Genomic DNA, 23,062 nt, shown 5'->3' with positions numbered 1-23,062 from the left:
AGCCCCAGCACAGGGCACCTGCAGCACCCAAAGGGTGCAAGAACTTCACACCCAAAAGAGGAAGCCCCACCAGCTGCAGGTTAAAAACTTACCAAGCTGAATAAAACAGGAAAAGGAAGCTGCAGCAAGTCCCAGCCAGTGCCAGACACAAAATCTGTGTATGCAAATGTCTAGTTACACTTGAGATAAAACAGCAAACACACACTCCCTGATGGGGACAGCATTCAACCCCCCCGGCAATCCCTACCCAAAATACACAGTGCAAATGGACAGCCTGGGAAAGTAATTGGGATTTCCTTCTTTATTTAAAAACACAGGGGAGAAAGGGCATTCCAGCATTTACAAGTGAGGGGTGGGAAGCAGGTAGCCCCCACCCTGGGAGTCACAGAGCATTGCCCATGCCGGGGCCCCAGCCCTAAGAGCACTTGAAATCCCCAGCCAGCACTTTCAGAAACATCTGGAACCAGATGGGAATGTCCATGAGAACAGAGCAAACCCCTCTCTCCCACCACTCTGCCCCTGCAAGGCACCCCAGATCTGCAGCACCCCCAGCAAAGCCCCACAGCAGCACACGCTTCAGCAGGGAGCAGCTCCGGGGGGATGTGTCCATCCCACACCCGAGCCAGGAACGAACGCAGCGCTGAGGGGAAACCAGTCTGCTTTAAAATAAGACAAAGCTCCATCAAGGTCTGGCTGCATCCACCCCGTCCTCTGGAATGGGAGGGAAATCCCTCCCTCCAAACACTACCGGCATTATGGATGGCTCTGGAGTCCAGCTGAGCTCCACACTTGTTTGAACCTCACCTTCGGCCTTTATGCTGTCCTGGGGATGCAGGAGGGTGGGAATGAGCAAGAGGAATGTTGCAAGAGTGCTGGAGCCACTGGTAGTTTCTGCTCCTGGATAATTAACCTTAATTGTGCAACAAGCCTCTGCTTTACCATCCCAGGCCTGAGGAAACTGTGCAATTATAAAGCACCAGGAATACTCAGGACTCTGTGGTTCCAAGGCCTTGCACAAAGGAACCATCATCCCTCTGCATTCCCTGCTCTCCAGAACTGAGGTCAGAGCTGTTACCGAATGCTGTGACTCTCTGACGGATGGGCTTACCAAACTACTAAAACATTCTTGAAACAGTGTTAGGAGCCAAACAGCAAGTCAGCCTAAAAAAATGAAACGTTTCAAACTCTAGTGCAAATAAAGCAAAAGCAGAAAAACAAACAGCAGGATCTAGGTTGCTAAAATTAAATAATATTAACACTCGCCCTGTACTGTTTGCATTGATTCCCACTCATTTTCATGGTCTCTGTGTTCTCCAGCACCTCCACACAATCCCCTTTGAGATCCTCTTGCCCCTAAACTTGGGGGGACCTCATTCCTGCCTCCCCCAGCTGCACGAAGGCACCTCTACTGTGCCCACCCCGAAGCAGCCCCACTGGTCCCACAGGGGACTGAGGCAGGAAGGTACAACTTGAATCACGTTAAGGTCAGTCGGGCTAATCAAGGCTCAGAGCTGGACCTCAGGCTGAGGCTGAGACACAGCTGTCAAACAGCTGGAGGCCCCAAAAGGGCTGGGACAAACCAGATGTTCTGCTCCTGGGGAACACACTGGGCTGAGTTTGCAGAGCAGGGGATGTGTCATGGCCAGGGAAGTGAAAGGGAAGACGAGTTCTCACTCAGCACCCGGGGATTGCACACACTTGTGGGGTGAAGGTATCACACAATCTCTCTGCCAAGGGAACACCTGGATTTTCTACACACTATTTATCACACCTACAGGAGCTCATTTGGTTATGGAAATGACGATTCACATTGCTCTAGAAACTCCTGCTGGTTTCCATCTCGGGCAGGCAGTGGGTGAGTTGGCCAGACAAGTCTGCCCAGTTCCATCAGGTGCTCGGTACTGGGTGCTTTTTGCTAAAAGCCCTTCACCGTCTGGCACGGCTCCCTGTGCCCAGGTGTACGCAGTGCAAAACTGACACCATACCTGAGGATGCTCCCACCTGGGAGCCACCGTCACTCTGGCTGCCTGCCATGGCTCAGGAAGCACCAAAAAGCCTTTGGAGGGGCTGAGCACCTGCTCAGGCTGGGGTTCAACAGGAGCCACAGGTATAAAAAGACATAATTAAAAGCCAGCAGATTGCTGAAAACCCTTGTGTGGGCAGCGGGAAGAGCCAGTCTCTGAGGGAATAAGTCACTGTAAGGGGGAGCTGCAGTGAGTCCCCTGTGTGGGCAGCTGCAGGCTGGTGTCTCCCTCTCTGCCCTGGGGAGTCTGAGCAGCATCTAAGGGGAGAGAAACATTTTTCAAACACAAGAAAGGCCACGCTCCCCCTCACACCTCCTAAGACCTCCTGCTACTTCCTCCAGACCTGGTTTGGGGGGGAAATTATGCAGTTGCAGAAGATGTCCCCTCATACAGGTCCCCAGCATCTCCTGCCCTGCACAGTGAACGCTGGCAGTGCCTGGAAGCACCTTCCGAGACATGGAACCACTGGGGCCAAGCCTGGGCAGGGGCAGCCAGGGATCCCGCTCCCTGCAGAGCAGGGCACCAGGACGTGGGTCCAGACGGATCCTGCATCGCAGGGAAGGGCTGTGGTGGAGGGAAGGGACCACCTCGCATACCCCAAACCGCCCCACAGGGATCCCCGGCAGCCAAGGAGGCGGCACGTGGAGCCGGGGCTGGCTCGGTGCCTGGTCAGACATCCGAGGTCCGGATACTTTCATCATCCAGGTCAAAGGCGAACGGCTTCTCCTTGGGATGCTGCGGCTCTGAGCGGTGCCGCAGCCGCGTGCCGGGCACGGCTCTGCCATCGCGCTCCGCCAGGGCCGGCACCGACACCGACACCGAGTCTCTGAGCGGCGCCGGCCGCTGCCCCTCCGCCTGCGGCACCGGCGTCCAGGGCTGCCAGGAGGAGGTGGAGGGGGCCTTGCACAAAGTTCTCCGCTCCTCCGCTGCCGGCCGTGGCTGGGAGGGGGCCGAGGAGCCCCCGGGCCTGGCCATGGAGGTGCATCTCACAAAGGACATCTCCTGCAAGGACAGAGCAGAGTCAGGCCGGTTAGACAATCCACTAAACAAATAGCTTGTACATTGGCACAATCTCCATTTGACACTAAATATGAACCAGAAAGTATATGACCTACCCTGGGGCGGGTTTTCAGGGCCTGGACTGCCCCTGTGATTGCCCGGATCCAGCTGTGCATGTCCTCGGGGCTGTCTGCCTGCAAACACACCAGCCCCAGTGAGGCTCTGCCTCCTGCCCTGTGACGGACACACAGAGGCACCGGCTGTCCTGGCATTCCCAAGGCTCTGCTCTGCCTTTTCCTGCTTTCACAAACAGCCCCTACTATAAATAATCCCAAGGGAGAAGTGAATCCCCCTGAAGTTCTCCCTCACACCCATGTGTTACAGCCCCATCAGCTCGTGTTCGCTGGTGAAGGACTGTAGGGAACAGCCCATTTCTTGAGAGATGAACTTTCCGCCCCAAAAATTATCCTGGCCTCAGCTGCTCACCTGGATGTAGAAGGTCCTGGAGCTCGTTATGATTTCAAAGAGGTTGTCCCGCATCAGGAGGTCACTAGAAACAGTGAGAAAGAGACAGTCACACCCCAGCTGCCATCGTGGACAGAAAAAGCCCTGTATTTATTTTCGTCTCTGGAGTGTGCTAGGGAGGAACATATTGAAGGCAAACCTTGGATCTCATTGGGATTTTGAGAAGAGTCGAGATCCCCAGAGAGATTCAGCCAGAAACCCCCCAGCTCTACCATCAGCTGGCAAACCCCTGCCCTCCCCCGCCATAATCCACTGCATTCCCAGCTCGTTTTAAATATCAGTTTGCTATTATTTATTAGGAATAAACAGTTGAGAGATATAATGCATTAGGTATCTTTACTTCAGCTGAAGAGGTTTGTTTTCTCAGGTTATTTCTCATTGCAAGTCTTTAGGTTACTTTGATTTTATCAGTGTTTGCTGCAATATCTTGTTCCTGAGACACTGCAGCCGCCTGGGCTAGTTTAAAGCAAACACCTCGAGAGCCGCTTCCCATGAGCAGCTGGAGCAGCCCAAGCTCCCACTGGCTGCTCTGGCCTGACACAGCCTGGGGCCATGGCAGGGAAACACGGGTGGGAGCATTACCCAGACTTGACCAGGCACTCGTGGGTCTTGCAAACATCTTTCAAGAGAATCGAACGCAAAGGCTCCTTGTCCTGCAGAGGCGAGAGGAGATGGCGATGGGCTTGGCTGGCCCCGGGGCTGGGATGTGCCTCCCCCAGAGGTCCCTGCACCAGCACAGCAGCGGTGCCAGAGCCCGGGGTCCCCGGGGAGCTGCTCACCTGCTCACACTTGTAGTAGCTGATGGAAAACTCATCCAGAACGAAGTACCGCCGCTTCCAGCTCTTCCTCTGGAAGAGAAGGAAATTGCTCGGTGCTCAGCTCTGCCACTCTCTGTCGAGGTCCTGCACCCAGAGCATCCTTGGAGCACCCCCAGCCCACGGGGAGCGCCAGCCCCGGGCCCCTCCCCAGCACTCACCACGTTCCCCTGTTTGACGCAGAAGCCGCTCTTGAGCGGGGGCGGCCCGGCGGGCGGCTTGGCGGCCGAGGGGGGGATGTAGCTCTGCGAGCGCCGCAGCAGAGGGTGGGCGGCCACCTCGCTGCCCTCGCCGCCGTCCTGCCACCAGAGAGAACAGAGTCACCGTGAGCAGGAGGGAAATTCCCTGATGGAAAGCAGGACACCCAGTCGCAGGGAAAAGCCACCTGACACAAGCCCCGCGTGAAGCGTGAGCCAAGGGCTAACTGCAGTGCTGGACATGGGCAGGGGAACGAGCCAGTGTCCAGAGCTGATGTTCTCTCATCATGTGTAGCTTTCCAGGCTGCTGTCTTGGTACTATTCACCCTTTTGGCAACCATGTGTTAAAAACAAGAAATCAGAAAGGCTGCAGAAAAGCAATTTGAGGGCTGAAGATAATCCCCTGCAGCAGGGGAGTTAGTAGAACTCATCTGCCATGGTCATGCACCAAGAGGTGACTCGACTGCACCACTGAAGGTATGAGGAGAACAAGAACCACCAGACAAACACAAGTTAGAAAGGAATGCTTTCCAGTGGGAGAAGGCAATAAAGTCTCTGGTTCGCATCTTCAGAGCAAAGTTCTCCCAAAGATACTTGAGTATTTGGAGTTCAGGAAGAGAAGCTGTGCCTCCTCTGGCCTCAAGCTCTCCCTGCCCAAGTGCAGTGCTCAGTGCTGTGAGCAGAGGGGCTGTGGTCATGACTGTGTGCCCAGCACCCACCCCTGGCTCCCCCGAGCACATCCCAGTGCACCCCAAGGGCCAGACCCTGCCCCGCCTCCAGCATCATCCCAGCAGGGCCCTCCCTTCCCCCCAGCAGTGCAGACGATGGTTGAGACGAAACATCTTCTGCACTCAGCTTCTTCCCCATCCCTCCAACCCCTTCCTCCCACTCAGCTGAGGTTTGAGCATTGCCATGGCAGCAGGGTGGCCCTGGCCACTGCCAGCCTTATATGGCCCCGTGCAGTGCCACTGTCAAACCTGCCCACCCTGCACCTTCCAGAGCTGCTTCAGTGTCCCCAGGACAGACAAACAGCTTTTTGTCTGGCCTCAAAGTGCTGCCCAGCCCCTCCGGAGAGCAGTGAAGCACAGCTGCAGCACGGCCAGGATGGGGATGCCACCCACGCCCCCTGCCCAGGGCTGCGCCAGCTGTGCCAGGCATTACAGATGTGGTGGTGTCCAAAGCCAGAGGTGAGGACACTCCTGCAGCAGGGAGTGTCACATGCCCAGGAGCTGGGGTGAGGCTGCTGGCCCGTCTGGGGGTGCAGCCAGAGCGTGGGACTCCCCACTCAGTCCCGGAGCACCGGCTGGGGCACAGCCAGGAAACCACAGACACGCCCAGGAAGCTGCAGCAGGAGAATGGCCATTTCACACGGGGGAAGCAGCAAGAGCACGGAAATATTCTGGCAGCTGATGCACCACCTCCAAAAAACCCCTCTGCACCCCACAAACCCCCGTACACCACTGCATCCTGCCAAGCCCTGCAGCCAGGGAAGCATTAAAAGCATCTGCCAGCAGAAACTGCTGCAATGATCTAATTCTCTGCTCTATTTTTAGTGCTGCCACTGATAAGAGCTGAAGTGAGACCCAGAGCTGGACAAGTGCCCGAAGGTGGGAGACGCTGATGGCCACGTGCACACCCAGCTGCGTGCCACAGCAGGGGATGCAGAACCACGGCAAGTGGTGCCAGCCACCACCCCCAGGACAGTCCCTGTGGCTGCTGTGGTGGGGGCACCAGACACAGGGTTCCTCTGCCCTGGGTACCTCAAGAGGAGATTTGGACCCAGGACATGTGGGTGGATGGTGATGGCCAGGAAGCTGAGCAGATTCATGACCTCCTCCTCCTCACACCCCCTCATCTCATCACACTTCAGAGCGAGACAAAGCAGAGGTGTTCAGGGTACTCAGAGCAGCCATTTATACCTGCAGGGGAAGGGTTTGCAGGCACGCTGTTTCCAGAAATGAAAGTGCAAACCAGCTCACCTGGTTGATGGAGATGGGTGTGTGGACCACGACCCCCCCAACGATCTCAGTTTTGTAGGCCACCTGGGGCTTCCTGTCCTGGGCCACCACTGGAGGCTTTGTGATTTCTGTGGCCGGTGGGACGCTGCCGCCCTTGGGCACCTGCGGGAGAAAGGAAAGGATGAGGGGCACAGGGTGACCATGCTGGGCAGCCCCACACCTGCACTGGGCACCCCATCTCTGTCTAATGCAGCAACATCCCTTTAAAAAACAACTCCTTAACAAGCACCCCAGTTAGGGAGGGTGTGGAACCCCCTGGGGGGCAGGAGACACCCAGAGGAGAGATGAGAGGTGCTCAGTGATTAAGCGTCCCTTCACAGGCGCCTGTGATTTGCCTCTGCAGCTCAGTGAGTTTGTGGGACACTTGCTCCTTTAATTGTCCCCGCTCCACTTACAGCCAGGCTTAATGAGGAGCTGGGTCTGGCTAACCAGGCCGAGCAGCGTGGCTGCAGTGACAGCCGGGCACTGCTGTGACCCCAGCGCTGGCTGTGGCCCCGATGTGAGCGGCCCCACACCCCTGGGCAGAGGCTGTGCTGCAGCAACACGGCCACCAGCACTGTCATCCTCACCATTCCCTTCCCAGCTCCCTCCCTCTGGCACCTGGCTCTGGACAGAGAGGTGAGTTTCCAAGCGTCCCTTCCCAAGCCTGCACTTCAACTCCCCTAATGCCAACGCCTGCTCCTGCCTTCCCCACAGAGCAGGGCAGAGTGGCAGCATCACCCACACCCCGGTTAGCCCCGGGTTTCCCAGCCAGCCTGTGACAGCTCTTCCCTGAAGGGCTGGATGAGCCGGTCGGCCAGCTGGGACGCAGCCAGAGTGGGGAAGGGCTGGCCAAAATCAGGGTATGGAAATCACCACGGTTTCTTGCAGAAGCAGAAGATTCATCTTTCTCCTGTCACCCCAGCTCCCACCTCCACCAGCTCACCAGACTCCCCCTGCCCCGCAGGCTGCCCTGGAGGAAACTGCTGACAGTTCACCCAGACACAGAGCCCAGGCAGGCTGCGGCTACAGCTCTGCCCAGCTCTGGAGGTGGAGTTTGTGGCCAATATTAGCTGGACCCAGAAAGAGCAGGCACGAGCCAGAGCAGTCTGGTGGCTGCAGGCACAAACGTTGTCACACTTAATGTATTTGCAGAGAAAAAAAAGAAAATACAAGCTAGGTCTGGTCTTGCAGATGAGTTTCCCACAGAGACTACAACATGGCACTCCAGGGATTTTAAAGAAAAATCTCATTGATAGCCCTCAATCCTAAACTGTTTACATGATTTTTCCTTACATTTAGTTTACATACCATGAACAACACGCATCAATGCATGATCTAGTAAAATTCTGCTCACATTAAACTCCTCACTGCAGTTCAGCAGAAGCCCCCAACCCTTTCACAGGGACCACCCCCCCCATCCAGGCAGAAGCCATCCTGAGCCCCCAGTGCAGGCACTGCCAGCTCAGCATCACCCCCAGCCCGGGGACAGCGCTCCCGGTCGTGCTGCACAGGGAGGGAGCGCGGCACATCCCCGTTGCCCGGAGCTCCAGGCAGCTGCGCAGCACAGACTCTGAGAGCTACTGGGTCAGTGACCATCAGCTCACGGCTCTGTGAACACACCAGTAAATGAGAGGAGATGGCAGATGAACCCCTCTGGATGCAGGCACAGCCTGCCTTGCCATGCCCCACAGTGCAGGGCATTCGCTGCGCCTCATCACAAGATCCGGCATTCCAGGAAGAATAAAAATTGAATAAATAAGTTATTGAAGCACAAGAAAGCCACCCTTTGACAGCCACAGTGAGGAGCTGGCTGGGCCAGATCCTAGCCAGCAGAAGCAACAGGAGGTGGAGGGCCTGGAGCAGGAGGGGATGTGGACAGCTCCAACAGGACCTCCCTGGGGCACAGCTGCTGTTCCCTCACAGCTGGGCTGGGAGGGCAAAGGAAGATACACAAGTAAACCCCAACCACAAGGGTCCCTGGGGATGGTGGAGGGAACAATTGAGAAGAGCATTAAGTAACCTACCGTAATCTTACTGGCCCTGTTCAGCGCCTCCACCCAGTCCTGCAGATCCTTTTGGTCACTGGCTTGCAAGAAATAGCGCTGGGACAGAGCGTTGATAACTGCCAGAGAAGGGAAGGACAAGGAGAGCTGGCAGCAGCCGGAAGGATTAATGGGACAGGTGCCCACACTGCAGCCTCCTGTGGCAGGGTGTCCCCCCACAGAGCCCACCAAGATCCCACTCACTCACCAAAGCAGAATGGAGTTTTAGGCTTCTGTTTCGGGGTGGCAATGCTAACCTGTGACAGAGCAAGTCAGGGGAAAAATTAGAGATAACAGCACATGCTAATGGTGGGCACAAGAGCTGGAAGTTTCCACCCACCCACCCTGCTCCCTGCCTGGGCTCTTCCACCCCGGGCAGGACCCCTGAGCAGGACCCCACGCCTGTGAGGACAACTTGAGCTACAGCACAGCTGTGCCAGCCGATGGGAACTGGCCCGTGTCAGAGCAACGCTGACCACATGCAGCAGAGGGTGCCGGCTCCCTGGGGAAGGTCAGCATGGAGCCAGGACTTTCATCCCCTGCATCCCCTCAGGAACTGGCTGAGCTGCGCAGCAGAGGACAGAAAGCTTTCGAAGGACCTGAAAACATCGGTTCTTCTGGATTAACACAGTCACTCTCACCAGCAATTAAAAAATTTGAGGGAAAATAGTGGTGGTTTTTCCCTGAAAAGTAGGAATTATTTATATAAGAATAATATTCCTTGGGGCTCCACAAACAGCATCCATGGAGTATTTATTCTGACAGCCCTCCTCCTTCAAAGCCAGTCCATAATGCTTTAAATATGTTTTCTCAAGCAAACCTCCGTTTTTCTGGTATGTTTACTGTTGGTAGTTCCAGCCACTGACAGAACCCAACCCTGCAGTTTGTGACCAAATGCTGTCCTGCAGCAATTTTCATTTAAACTAAAACCTATATAATTTGTGAGGCTCTTTCCAAAATGGGGAAGGCTCAGCCTCCCAGCATTGCTTCATCTGCGCTTAATTTATAAATCATGATTCAGCAGGAACAGAAAGATCTGTCCAATTCTATATCCAGCTCCAGGATAAAGCTGAGCTGAGCGTGGCGTGGCAGCCACAAGCCCCCCACTCCCCCACAGCAGCTGAGGGGCCACTTGCAGGAGCAGGATGGTGGCAGCTCCACTCTCCACATGCAGCCACAGCTCCACTGTCTCAGTCACCGGCCCTGCAACAGTTGTTGCTTATTGCACTATTCCTGCCTTCCCATGGAGACTGGATAACACCCTTAAGGCACACAAAAGCAAGTTTCCAGAAGGTCTCATCCTTCAGGGCACTGCCCTCTGGGCACAGGGGAGAGCTCCTGAAGCACTGCTCAGCCGACTGCCAGCTCTGTGCCCAGCTCACGCCGATACCACGCTCCTGTTCCCACTCAGTCCTGGCCACCCCATGTCCTTCCTCACAGCAGAGCAGCTCCTCTTCCTCCTGCAACCCGACCTTGCACCCCATCCCATGCCAGTCCACGAGTGAAGGTGAACACGGTCTCAGCAGCAGGATCCCTGTGCTATAGGGTCCCTCCCTGCTCCCCACAGCCCACTCTGGCTTCATCCCAGGGAGATGGTCACGAGCTCAGGCAGAACCAGGACCTGGCCTCGGGTGCTTCCAGGGCAAGCCATCGCCTCTCCTGGGAATGCCGCAAGGATAAAGGGAAAACAGGGAGCATTCACCTTCCCTCCGCCCCACCCCAACACTACCTTGGAGATATAGGTCAGCTGCAGAGATCCGACAGCACCTGCTCCAATGGCCAGGTTCTGCAACACACAGAATGAGCAATGGGAGGTAAATGACAGGGAGAAGGTGGCAGGGGCAATCCAGCCTGTCTTTTGTGCCCTTGGGGTCAGGCAGCAGCTGCCATCCTCAGCCACTTCCCTTTCCTGCACCTGGTTCAGCTCAGCAGTGGGACCAGCCCTGCTGTGCTCCTCGGGACAGTCCTGGAAACCACAGAGGTCACAGAAGGGCTGGAGCCTGGTCATGGCCATGCTCAGCCACGGGACACTCTGACACAGCACACACCTGTGGGGACCCGGAGGAGAAGCCTCCACCAGGGAGGCCAGGATGTGCCTACAGACTCAGTGACAACTTCACGGACATGCCCAGCATGTGCCTACCTGAGGATTGTCCATGTACCACAGGAGGTGGTTGGCCTGGGTGTCCAGGATGAAATATCTCCGCAGAAACTTGCCACAGGTCTCATTTTCTTCAATGTCCAGGAACCCGCAGATACGGTTCTGTCGATCCACGTACGGCATGCCGAGCTCCTTCTGGCATCACCCTGCAGAGTGGGGGCAGGCAGGGGGAGGTGGGTGGTCTGCTAACACAGCCCCAGCTCCCCAGGGAGCTGCTCCTGCATCCACGGCCACCCCAGCCCAGCCCAGCCAGGTGTGCGGGGATGGCAGCGCAGTCACTCAGCCACATCCGAGCTCTCTAGAGGCAGACGGAAGGGACAACTTACCAACCCATCACTCCCAGTCCCAAGAGCCACCAAACCCCACGAGAGAGGACAAAGCAGACACAAAGGGTCTAACATGAGACACCAGTTCCCTGAGAACCGTGGCGAAAAGTAATCCCAAAGCAGCACGCTAGAGAGCCTGAGCACACTCCCAGGAAACAGGGAACAATCTGCAACTCCAGCAGAAAATCTGTGCAGCCAGGATGTCGAGTCAGCAGGGAAAACGATGACCCATCACAGCAGGGCCATGCCATGTCCCCAGGTCTGCCACGGGCACGGACCCCCCCAGTGCTGCCCCCCACCCAGGAGTCTCCTTCAAGGCCCCTCAGCTGCAGTGGGAATGCTGTCGTCACTTCCAGCCCTGTGTGGGGAGCAGAAACAGCACCAAGAGGCACGGGTGGGCAGGACACGTCCCACTGCCTGGGCAGAGCCCTCTCCCCACGGCACAGGATGGAGGGCAGGGATGAGAGCAGCCGTTACCCAAAGGATGTGAGTGAACCCAGTGTGGTTTGTCTGGCAGGAGAGTGGTGATCACGCAGGTGCCAGAAGCAGAGCTACACAAATAAAAGATCTCATGCAGAAAAGGAGGAAATACTATTTTTGAGCTGCAGTGGAGTGGGGCCCGGGGAGGCGAGGGTTGTGCAAGAGCTGGGGTGCAGCTGCAAAGGTAGGGGAGGCAGAAAACAAGTCAACCTGCTGTCAGGATCTCAGTATCTTATCACCAACATTTCAGAGATGGGTATCGGGGCTTGGCTCATGGGGAACCATGCTGCTGCAGGGCAAGAGGTTGTTTTAGACCAACAATGGTGCCCTGGCACAAGGGTTTCTGTGGCCACTTCAAGTCTCACTGCTTTTTTGTGGGGTTATTTTTGTGGTGGGGAAGCACATGGAAATCCAATCCCTAGGTACTTTCAACCATACCAACACGTTCAGACCAAACCTCATAAACTCTTCCTTCTGCTGATAACAAAAGTTTAGAGATTTCTGCTTAGGAGATGGATGAGGAAGAAGCAGAGTGTGCCACAGGCAGCACAGAGATGAGCCCCAGTTCCACGGGACACCTCATGGGACTCCCTATGTCCCACCACCACTACCCTTCATTACCATGGGCTCATCTGGGAGACCACAAAGCAGCTCAGCCCTTCTGTGCACACTGACCTCAGGCTGCACTTGGATATGCACAAATCTCTGGGCAGAAGAGATTGGGATTGCCCCACACTCTGCACCAAAGTCAGCTGGGTTCCTATCCCCTCACATCCCACTGCCCACAGGACACAAATGGTCTGTCTCTTTAGAGTCACCAAGAACTGCACTTTTCCATAAGAAAAGGATAAAAGTAGCATCTCCAGCTGTGCCAACATGTGGGCCACCCTGCTCAGGAAATCAGGAGGGCCAGAAAATGCTCAATTTTCTAGTGAAGCACATCAGAGACTTCCAGGACTCTTTCCTACCTCTGAAGCAACTGACTTGTCAGCTTTTTCAGTCACAATATCCCACCAAAAAAAGACACCCCTTTCCTGACTCAGTGAATGGCATGGCAAGCAATTGGGCTACAGAAGATTAACAGCAAAACCACCCCCTTGCCTGCCTCCTGAGATAAAGGGAAGTGCTTCCCAGGGAGAGGCAGGAGGTGCAGGGCACCGTCCATGCAGCACCCAAGTCCCCTCTGTGGCCACGGGTGGCTCAGAGGCCTCGTGTGCAGCCACACAGCCAGACTTTCCAGGAAGCACCTCAGGATGCCACCGCACCGTCACAGCTGCCCGTGCCCTGCTCTGTCCCGGCAGAGCTACAGCCACAGGAGCAACCCAGGAACACTCTGCAGCAGAAAAACCCGAGGCACCGGAGACCCGACATTTGGAGCATCGCAGCCGTGCTGCCGGGAGGCATCTCCTCGGCACCTCCCTCCACAGCACCCACCGCACCTGCGGGCAGCCACAGCATCCTCCTCCTCTCTCACACCGGCCTGCCCTGGTGGCGGCCGGGGTGCAGGACGACTCCCCGTTCCAGGAGGGCTGCGACCTGCGATGCCCAGTGCCCCGCGCAGCTGAGCCGCAGCGGCTGCAGCACCACTTCCTCTTACCTGCTCTTGCAGAGGAGCTCCCAGAGCTCACGCTGCGACGTCTGTCCCGACCCACGAGACAGACGGGGTTGGCAGCGCCCAGCAACTCGCTCCTCCTAATTCCAGATATTTGCCTTAACGAAACTATCAACCTGTTGGTAGAAGGCTGGATACAGCTCTTCATCTGGCCGCAAAGAGTCGGAGAACACACAGAATAGCTGCAAATCCCACGTCCGCAATACGCTTGCCCCCAACCCCACAGACTTTGGGCGAGGATGGTGCCTGCAGCACTTCCGGAGCTCCCACGGGGACCCCTCCGCTCCCGGCGGAGCCCCCCTCGCTGCCTCCCGCTCCCCTGTCCCGACCCTTCGCTGCAGGAACCGTCGAGCAGAAGCCGCTCGCACCGTGAGGGCTCGACCCCAGCCCGAGCACCGACGATCCAGCTGCAAGGACCCGAGTCTCCGCCAGGGACAGGGGGACCAGCTTTGGGGCCGCCTCCCCACCGGCTCCCGGAGCCGCGGGGGCACGGACGCCTCCAGCCGCTCCGACGCCGGGAAGCCCGGGGAGTCGGGGGAAGGGGCCGGAGGGAGGATGGGGACGGGACAGCGAGGGCTCCCAGCCCGCCCCGCCGGGTCCCTGGAGAAGCGCCCAAGAGCGAGCGCTGCCTACAGGACACGCGTGCCCCCCGGGCACTGCACTTACCCCGCGGCGTCCCTGGGCTGCGCGCCCCGCGCATGGCCGGCGGAGCGGGCGGGGGGCGGCGGGGGCCGAGCCGGGGCTGCGGGCGCTGCGCACGCCGGGCGGCGGTGGGAGGAGGACGGACGGACGGGCGGGCGGGCGGGCGGCGGAGGGGGTGTGCCCCTGACTCCGCCGTCGCTTCTTTCCGGGATAATTACGTCTGTCATTAGCAAACCCGGCCCCGGATGTGAGTGCAGGGTGCGGGGCGGCTCCGCGGGGCGGGGGGTTGGTGTCCATCCCTCCGTCCATCGCCGTCCGTCCGTGTCCCTCCGCACCTGCCGCGGCTCCGGGCCGCCGCCGCAGGGCTAAGCTGCTGGGGGGACTGGGGGCCAGCCGGTGCCGGTGCCGGTGCCGGTGCCGGTGTCAGCCTGTTGCGGGTCCTCTGCGTCCCCGAGGGCCGCCCAGTCCCAGGCTCGGGGCCTTCCCGGTGAATCCCCCCAGACCCAACACAAGACCGCTCAGGATGTGCTTGAGGCTGGCACTGATGGAGATGAGCCGCCCAGTTCGGGTCGCGGTTCCTGCAGGAGCATCTCTTGGGAAAGCTGCTGCTGGAGTGAGCTCGGGGTGGATTTGGGGAGCAGGAAACACCCGCTGCCCGCCCCGTGCCGCCCAGGGGAAGCCCCCACTTTCTCTCAGAAACTCCATCTGGCCCCGAAGCACTTTCTCCTGGCGCGGGTGAAACCGATCCTGGTGCTGCCGCTGCCGCCGCCGAGGGTGCGCAGGAGTCTGGCTCACGGAAACCCGCAACGCCTGTCCGTCCCACGCGAGTCTGCTCCTTCCAACTGCTGGCTGCCTGCTCCCGGCATCCTGGAGGTCTCGAGCCCTGCCCCGCCACCGCTGCCTCCCCCTCTCTCCCTTCCCTCCCTTTGCAAAGACTAAACTCTTCCACGGAGTATTTTTATACCGAGGCATCTCCTGCAGCCCTTGTGACCCGCCGGAGCCTGGGCCAGCGCCGAGTTCTGCGCACGGTCACACGGCAGCGAGTCACCCCGCTGCTCGCCCTTCGTTCGGAGAGCCTGGCATTTCTCCTAGACTTTCCAATGTAACCTGCCTGGGGTACAAGCAGCCCCTGGAAGTCACTAAGACACCCCACCAGCAGATGAAGGGTTATGAGGGAAGTCCCGGGGCAGGGCACGTCTCTGCCCCAGGGCCTTTGGAGGTTCCACCAGCAGACAGAGCGCCCCGCAGGAGAACACCCTCCGTGTGCCCTGGGGAAGGAGCCGGATCCACAGCAGACAGGGAATAACCTGCTTTCCAGATGCTCCCCTCCAGTGGCAGCAGCCCAGCGACCCTCTTGGCATATGTTAACCTTCACAAGACTGTGTCCATGTTCTGCAGGACTTTCCACCCTCTCGCCCTCCAGCACTCACCGAGGTCTCTGTTCCAGCAGCATCCTCCAGCTGTGAGTTCCACGGCTGGATCCACACGTGCTGAATTACTTCTTTTCTTCTGTTCAAACTTGCTCTTTCCAGTTTCAGTGCCTGTTCCCCTTTTCCTCGTGTGCTGACGGGGGCAGACTCCAGCAGACGGCTGCTGTTTGCTGCTCGCCCTGCATTTACAGTTCTTGTGGTCAGATTCTCATGGTCCCAGCCATCCTTCACTCTCTTCATCATTCCCCTTTCTGTTCTCCTCACTCTCTTCACTCACTTTTACCATTCTCCCTCACAAAACCAAACCTCACCGAGCACTCCTGGGGGTCTTTCCAGCAGAGCTTTGAGCTGGGGGACCACCTGCAGCCCCAGACCACAGAGCAGCCTCACACCACAGAGCAGGCTCACATCTCCCCCCATGTCTTCGCAGCCACAGAAACCTCTCTCCACAGCCGCGACTCGAGTTGCAGAAAGCAGCCCAAAAGCATCTCCGTTGGACCAACGGGGATGAGGGGAATCTGCTCTGGGATCCCGGGCTCTGCCTGGCAGAGCCCTCCGGCGTGGCACCAGAAGCCAAACCGGTTCGATTCGGTGCGTCCTCTCGCTGCTGTGGTTTCCCTGTCAATGAGAGGCTGCGAACACGGTTCCCAACGGCAGCGTTTATTGGACTGGCGGCGATGGGACGCCTCCCACAGCGAGCACCCCCCGCCCGCGTCCCTAGGCTACGGCAGCGAGCAGCGACGCGGGGCCGGCCGCCCCGCCGGACCCCTCAGAACCAGCCCAGCATCAGCGTCCCGGCCAGTGCGGTGGCCAGCAGGCTGGGCAGGGGCGGCGGGGTGACCCCCACGCCGTTCCGGGAGCCCCGCGCCGGCCCGTTGCAGTCGTCGCTGAAGCAGCATCGCACGGTGGCCCCGCCGGAGCCGCCGCGGCGCGCCTGGTCACAGAAGGACTTGTAGGAGCAGGACTTAATGACGCTGTCTGCAAGGAAAGGCAACGCGACACGGGGGTCAGGCACTCCCGGGAACCGGGGGTTTCACTGGGAGAGGAGAAAGAACACCTGAGTCCCGGCGGTACGGATGCGGAATAAAAGGATCCCTCTCCTGTCCGCAAGAGGAAGCCACCTCCTGCTCCGCCTCGGCAGGTCCCCTGCTTCTCCTCGCCCTCCGGTCCCCAGCCCCTCTGTACCCCTCTAAGACCCTACGGTCCCACCCTCCTTCCCCCTGGAACCCCCCAGTCCCGCCCAGCGCCCCGGCCCTCCAGCCAAGGGACTTACTGGGTGCGGTGATGGTGGAGCAGGCATCAGCGTACTGAGGGCAGCTGTGGGATCCCTGCTGGTTGCAGTCGTTCTCGTTGGATGCGACACATTTGTGGCATTTCAGTGCTTTACCTGGGTGAAGATGAGGAGGAATGAGAGTGGCAGCGAAGCACCATCCCAGAGCCCCCAGTTCTCTGCCAGAGTCTGTGGGTCTCCACGGACACTGGTGACCCCCAGCCCAGGGACAGGGAGTCACAGGTGAGGGTTCGCAGTCGAGCCATGAGCAGGCACTCCCATGGCATGCAGCAGGATGCAGGATGGGGCCTCACCTGTCCACAAAATTAATGCAAAACTCTTCCAAGTGTGACTCAAAACGATGAGAGCTAAACTGGGCAGGTGAGCTCTGCTGAGTCCTTGCCCTGCAAAGACTTCCTGAGAGTCCTGAAATTCCTTTTACAGTAAAAACAGGTAGACACGATATTTAAAAAACCATCCTAGACCTTTGTCTTCTTGTGCCAGATTTCACTTTAGTAAGTATTTTTGGGGGGAGAAGGAAGAATTCTTCCAACCTCTGGGAGCAGCTCCCACGAACTACACTGTACTCAGGAAGCTCAGCCCAAGGGTGCTGCCTGGGAACAAGCACGGTGACAGGCAGTAAAGTGCCAGGCAGATGTGTGAGTCGGGAGGGACGACCCGTCTCCAGATCGTCCTTAAAGGAGGCCACAGGTAGGTTAGATAGCAGCCAGCCCCTCTCTCCTGTGCGTCAGAGCCGACAGTGGTGCAAGAGCTGTGTGACCCCTCAAAGCATACACACACCCCAGAAAAACCCAGACCTGAAGATGCTGCTCCTGCCTGAAATGATGAATCCTTGATTTTGATGAGGATGGGTAAACTACCGCCAGTATTGGAGATGGAACTCGTCTCTGCTTTGCTGACGGAGCAGAGCCCTCTCGTGGCAGCGGGGCCGGCTCCCGGCCAGAGCTCCCAGCTTCATCTCAGGGAGAGAAAACCCATCAACGGGGAAAGTTGGGATTTCATGGGGTCAGATGCCAGTAAGTTCCTGCCAGTAACCCACAATGACCCGGCTTCCGCTGCTGGATTGTGTTGTGTCTCCTTTGCTGTTCTTCACAGCATGGGACAGCCTTTCATCTGCCCTGAGCTAAAAACACAGTCACATTCGTCTTGCCTTGGTCCAAAGATCCTGGAACTGTCTGGAGCTGCCCCTACTCCATGGCATTGCTCTGAGCAGTGCACCAACTCTCCTGCCTTTTACAATGGCTTTTTGTGATTATGCCTTGGAGGAACCAAGTTTTAGCAGGGAAACACAGCTCTAGCCAAGAGAGGCTGCAGGGTTTTGGCTCAGGAGCCTCCATCAGAGCTGGAGACCAGAGGCTCTGTGGTCCCTGCTGGGCACCACATGCCTGGGCTTTGTGCCAGTGGCAGAGAGGCAAGGGACAGGAGGCTTCTCTGGGTGGTATTCAGAGGGGAAAGCCACCCTCCCCCCCAAAACATCATTTTCCTGCAGGGGTGGGAGCAGCAAGGGACAGGGGCACGGTGGGCTTGTGCCAGCCCACAGGCAGGTGACAGGGATGGGGCAGCAGCAAGCGCAGGAGCAGCTACAGCGATTTACCCGACCTTGTGCTGCCTGGAGCCAAGGGACACTTACTTTCTCCAGCCAGGGACGTGACGATGGCCAGGGCCAGTAGGGTCTTCAGGGCAGGCATTCTCAGCAGTGTGCAGTGTGGGGTGCGTAGCTGCTGTTTTGTCTTAAGGTCTTACAGCTAATCTGCTTGAGTGATTGCATCGGGGGCTGGGATAACACCTCACTGCAGCCCCTGGATAATGCCATCTTAGCCGGGGGGGCAGGACACAGCTCCCCAAGGACATGGGCCAGGCTGGGGACTGGGAGTGGGGCAGAGCCACACTGGTGTCACTGGACAGGGCTGGGCTCTGCTCCATATCCTGCCGGTGCCTGCTTTGGAAACCATCCCTGGACACAGAACCCTGTGGTGGCTTTCAAAGATCTTGATCAAGCCCACCTGCTCCATCCAGAGAACAACCCCTTTCTTGTTATGAGTAGCAGCCAAGTTGGGGAAAACCCCTCGAGAGTTTCCAACCCGCCAAAAGAGAAGTGCAAGAGAACTGAAAACCCCTACAGGGCTGGGAGCCCAATGGAACAATTCCTGCACTCCCCAGCCCCCAGGGCTCCATCCTTCCAGAAGGATTTACCCAAGGCCACGGAGGGTTGTCAGTGCAGGGATTAGGCCAAGGATTCTCCTGCCTGACATCCTGCTGCTGCCTCAGCTCTTCCTGCTGTCTGAGCTCACCACCACAGCTCAGCACCATCACAGTGTGGTGGGAATGGTGGGAGTCAGGGGGCCAGAAAAGTCATCCCAGGTCTGAATTTCAGAGTGCAGGAATGCAGATTTCAGGAACAGATGATAACTGTGCTTATTTGAAACGAACTGCCATATAAACCACATTAATAAAGACAAGGCAGACCACAGCCCATTCTGGAAGGTAAAGCCAACTCCTCCAAAAACTCTACACCAACCTCACAAACACCAAGAAAGCTTTCAAGAGTGATAAACACAGTTTTTACTCAGGCAATGAAACATGGAAAAAATATATTAGTAATCATTATAATAATCTCATTTGTGTGAGTATAACTCTTACAAATATTTACCTGACATATAAAAGGGAAATTATCATACATATAAAACCGATGGCGATGGCAGTTACACACATGGCTGGAAGCGGAGGGGTGGGAGTCAATGCAGAGGAAGTTCCTGCCTGGGGGAGGTCACACTAGAGGGATGGGGGAAGAGATCAGTAGTTGGGGGTTACTGGTTGGCACTTGGTTACAGACAGATCTGCTGGCAAACACACACTGCAAACAGCAACAGCAGCACGGGCAGCGCCCAACGCTGCCAGAAAGGGGCATTTAAAGTCTACTGCAAGGAACAGACAACAAACACACCCAGGCTGTGACACCGTGCACAGGGACCTGCCATTCCCTGTGCTGGTCACAGGGACACCATCACCTCGGCATGTAAGAGTGGGGCACACGAGGTGCAACCATCCTGCCTGTTTGCAAACACACACCTTCTACTTTATATAACTATACCCATTACATATGTATTTATATATATATAACTATAACCATATTATAGTTAATAAATCATTCCGTAGGAATCTTCTTTGCCCAGACTGGGGTGCATGCGGACAGGCACGGGAATGCGACAGCACCGGCTGGAGGAGGCAGCACGGCAGGACCGGGTGACACTGGGGAGCAGGGACAGGAGGGATGGAGGACTCTGCCCCGTGCATTATCACAGTGGAGCCATGCTTTGCAGACAGCCCAGAGGGGAAAGTTGCAGCAGTGACTGTGCTGTGCGCAGGTCAGGGGTCTGGGGAAGTGCTGAGTGGTGAAACCTAAACTTCTGCAATTACCCATCAGCTCCAAGGGCCAGAGCAACGCCCCGGGGAGAGACTGACCTCAGACTGTGACACCTTGAGCCAAGACAGCACACGAGCATCACGGCCCTGAGCAAGGCAGAAGGCTGAGGGCTGCCACAGTCCCCACGTGGGACCTGCCTCCCACACCGGGGCTCCACCAGCCTCACACGGGCACCTTGTGCAGTGCACCAGCAACCAAACCAAAATCCAGCCCTGAACCAGCCTTTCACCAGCTCTGAGAGGTTGTGCAATGCTGCACTCTGGTTCCTCAAGAGAAAAAGCCAACTGCCCAAGAAATCTCTGGGTCTCAGGGGTTTGCTTTACCTGCACAGACTCCCAAAGGGGAACAGAAACAGTCCTTGTTGATCATATGATTGAAGCTTTTTCACCAGCCCAGGAGGGGGACAGGTGGGGAGATGAAAGAGGTTGAAAAGAGAGGGGGAAAAAACGTTTTTCCTTTCTGTCAACTGTGCAAAGGGTGAATATCCAGCACAAGCAACAGGTGCACTGCTTTGAGTGGTGTCAGCCATTGGCTTCCCTGACCAGTCCGTCACTGGGATAACTGGGGGCTTGGGCTGGGAAGCTGTGTGCTGGGGCAGGCTGCTGACACCTTTGCTTAAGTGTAGAATAAACTCTCTCTATACATTATATAACTAATAAAATATAATCAAGTGTATGGCTCTGCCTTAAACAGGTGTTTGCTCTGCATGCTCAACACAGGGAATTAGAAAATAGAAGGAGAAGAGCTCAATTCTGTTACAAAAAAGTAGCAGCAAAAAGGTTTGTGAAAGTGTTTGACAGGCTGGGCAGGAAACAGTCCAAACTGCAAATATTTCCCTTAATTCACACTTTAGGACTATCTGTTCAAGGCAGAGAATCCTCCACCACTGCAGCTACTTCAGCAGCCACGAGGCAGCTCAGGGTTCACTTCCTTTCTCCTGCAGCCTCTGAAATGGGGCCCTGATCTGGCCATGGCACGGGGAGTCACCAGCAATGGCCTTGGCTTTGCACGTGTTCAACACCAGGTCCCCCAGGCACTGGAGGGGCCAGGGCTGCAGGCAGGGTGGCCAAGGGGAGGATGGAAGGGCAGTCCCAGCTCTCCAGAACCAACATCCCCCCTGTTTCTCAAGCACCTCTTGGTGCCGCAACCTCCTGCCTCCCCTCACCCGGACTCTCCCTTGAGAGGACTGAAGTTACTACAGGTTATGTGACTGTTTCAGTGCTCTGGGGGAAACAAGTCGTGCCTTGTGTCAGCACCATGCCTGACTGGAAGGAGTGAGCAGAGAGCCCAAGTGCCCATAAATGCTCATAAAGTGCACGAATGCAGAGATGTCAGCTCCCTTCCTCTGAGGCTGGCACAGCCAGGGACAGGGAGATGCTGCGCTGGACTTCACCCATGAACCAGAGACCAGCCATCCAGGTGCCAGGTCCCCTTCCCCAGCACAAGAGCCAGCCAGCAGCACCCCTGGCATCACCCACATCCCAGGGCAGGACCTACCACGTGTCTGGAACTGTTCCGCTGAGCACGTGAGGACAGTAAGTGACAGTGGGGACACAAACAGACCCAGCCCAACCAAGGGGGACAGAGCCCAGGCTGTCACCTCCCACCTGAGAGGTGGCATTGGTGCAGACGGACAGTGTAGCAGGTCCTGGGAGGGACACACAGGCCCAGGCTGACCACAGGATTCCCAGCCTGACTGCAGGGATCCCAGCCCCGGAGCTGTGGGAAGCAGACAGGGAGAGTGAGGAGAGCGGCTCTGCTCAGGAGCCACAGGTCCGGCAGCCAAGCGGGGCAGCTGGACACGCAGCTTTTCTGCGGGGAGCCCGGGGGTAAGGCAAGGTGCTCAACGTCACGAGAAAAGCAGCCAAGTGCAGAGTGCTGGCGAGGGGTGGTGAGACTCAGTCTGACTTTCCCAGTTTCGCTATCAGCTCGTCGCAGATCTTGGTCAGCTCCTCAATCTCCTGGTTCTGGAAGAAAAGCAGACCTTGGGGACCCCCATGGTGGCACAGGTGGGGGATAAAACCTGGGGCCATCTGCCATCAAGCCTGCGTGGGAAGGGGCAGCCCGCTCCTACACCTGCCCTTGCAACAGCTCCTCTGTGCATCCAGGCACTGTGCAGGCCCCCGGGCTCACCCCTCCTCATTCCAGTCAGACCCCAGAGCTGCAGAGATTTGCAGCAACCCAGCCCCAGCCCACATCTCTGCAAGCAGGCAGAGCCTGCAATGCCCATTCTGCCAAAAAAATCCAAACCAACCCCATAAAACACAAAAAAACCCAAGCAAACTAAAAAATACCCCAAAAAACCAAACCCACAAAACACCTTCTGACCAAAAATCCGGAGGACACCTCTGGCATCAGCAGGATGCTCAGGGCAGCAACAGGAGCTGCTGGCAGGGCTGGCAGAGAGGCGTGGGGCAGCTGTGTTACCTTCTGCTGCAGGGTTCTCTCCAGGGACTCCACCTTCATCTGCTCCTTGCGCAGCCCAGCGTGCAGCGCCGCGCTCTCCGCCTTGGCCTTCGTGCGCACCTGGGCGATCTCCTCGTTGGCTCTGTGGGGGATGGACAGAGGGGGCCCGTGGCCAGGTCTGCGTGCAGGCAGCAGCACCATGGCACGGCCTGAGGCCACGCAGCAACTGCAGAGCCCAGCTCTGCTTGCCTGGAGCCAACAGAGGTGGTTTGCCCATATGGGAACTGGATGAAACTGGGTTAATTCAGCTCCTCCAAGCCCCTGTACGAAACTCTGCTCTTTCAGAACCAAGCTAAACCACTTCACCACCCACTTCACTCGGGGTTACATGTGCTGGTGAGCTCCTGCTCATCAGCTGAGCCCCAGGGCTGCACAGCCCCTTCACATACCACAAACACGAGCCCTCTGAAAGATGGGAACTTGGTAAGTGACCATAAATAGACTGTGAACCTCAGATTCTCCATTAAAAAATAAATAAGTAGAGATCAGAGAATGCATTCAGGGATTTGCTCTGCCTCACTTAGGGACACTTGAGCCCGAGGTTGTAAAATGCAGCTTTTCACATCATTCAGCTCCTGCCTTCCAGCCTCTGGAAAGCAAATGGAGCTGCTTCCCTACAAGGTCTTGA

At 57.1% G+C, this 23,062-nt stretch overlaps 2 protein-coding genes across 8 annotated transcripts in view; both read right to left on the bottom strand.

Annotated features, from left to right (window-relative positions):
• Nucleotides 1–294: 294 nt before the first annotated feature.
• Nucleotides 295–13,928, bottom strand: PLEKHA2 (pleckstrin homology domain containing A2). 2 transcript variants are annotated; one of them, XM_069035599.1, is made up of 12 exons: nucleotides 13,848–13,928; nucleotides 10,746–10,909; nucleotides 10,332–10,388; nucleotides 8,811–8,859; nucleotides 8,585–8,682; nucleotides 6,540–6,680; nucleotides 4,525–4,662; nucleotides 4,328–4,396; nucleotides 4,131–4,201; nucleotides 3,510–3,573; nucleotides 3,140–3,217; nucleotides 295–3,026 (listed from the first exon to the last, which is right to left on the bottom strand). In XM_069035599.1, the coding sequence occupies exons 2-12, from the start codon at nucleotides 10,884–10,886 to the stop codon at nucleotides 2,694–2,696; spliced, it is 1,239 nt and encodes a 412-aa protein (XP_068891700.1). In that variant the 5' UTR covers nucleotides 10,887–10,909; nucleotides 13,848–13,928; the 3' UTR covers nucleotides 295–2,693. The 2 variants fall into 2 exon arrangements, with proteins under 2 accessions (XP_068891700.1, XP_068891701.1); XM_069035600.1 differs by lacking the exon at nucleotides 3,140–3,217.
• Nucleotides 13,929–19,082: 5,154 nt separating this feature from the next.
• TACC1 (transforming acidic coiled-coil containing protein 1) overlaps nucleotides 19,083–23,062 on the bottom strand; it is a 29,313-nt gene continuing 25,333 nt past the window's right edge. For all 6 annotated transcript variants that reach the window (XM_069035641.1, XM_069035642.1, XM_069035639.1 and 3 more), the window contains 2 exons: nucleotides 22,396–22,516; nucleotides 19,083–21,935 (listed from right to left, as the gene is read on the bottom strand). In XM_069035641.1, coding sequence (XP_068891742.1) covers nucleotides 21,867–21,935; nucleotides 22,396–22,516 — 190 coding nt within the window. In that variant the 3' untranslated portion in view covers nucleotides 19,083–21,866. The remainder of the gene's footprint in view (nucleotides 21,936–22,395; nucleotides 22,517–23,062) is intronic.

The sequence above is a fragment of the Aphelocoma coerulescens genome, chromosome 22 (genome assembly GCF_041296385.1).
Source record: "Aphelocoma coerulescens isolate FSJ_1873_10779 chromosome 22, UR_Acoe_1.0, whole genome shotgun sequence".
In the NCBI taxonomy this organism is placed as follows: Eukaryota; Metazoa; Chordata; class Aves; order Passeriformes; family Corvidae; genus Aphelocoma; species Aphelocoma coerulescens.
The sequence above is the reverse complement of the archived record's forward strand: the minus strand, read 5'-3'. Positions and strand labels throughout refer to the sequence as shown.

Coding starts and splice junctions, on each gene's coding strand:
- PLEKHA2 (XM_069035599.1), bottom strand. CDS start 10,886: ATGCCGTACGTGGATCGACAGAACCGTATCTGCGGGTTCCTGGACATT. Junction 4,397..4,524: donor GCGTCAAACAGGGGAACGTG/GTGAGTGCTGGG, acceptor CTTCTCTTCCAG/AGGAAGAGCTGGAAGCGGCG. Junction 3,027..3,139: donor CCCTGAAAACCCGCCCCAGG/GTAGGTCATATA, acceptor CTGTCCTTGCAG/GAGATGTCCTTTGTGAGATG.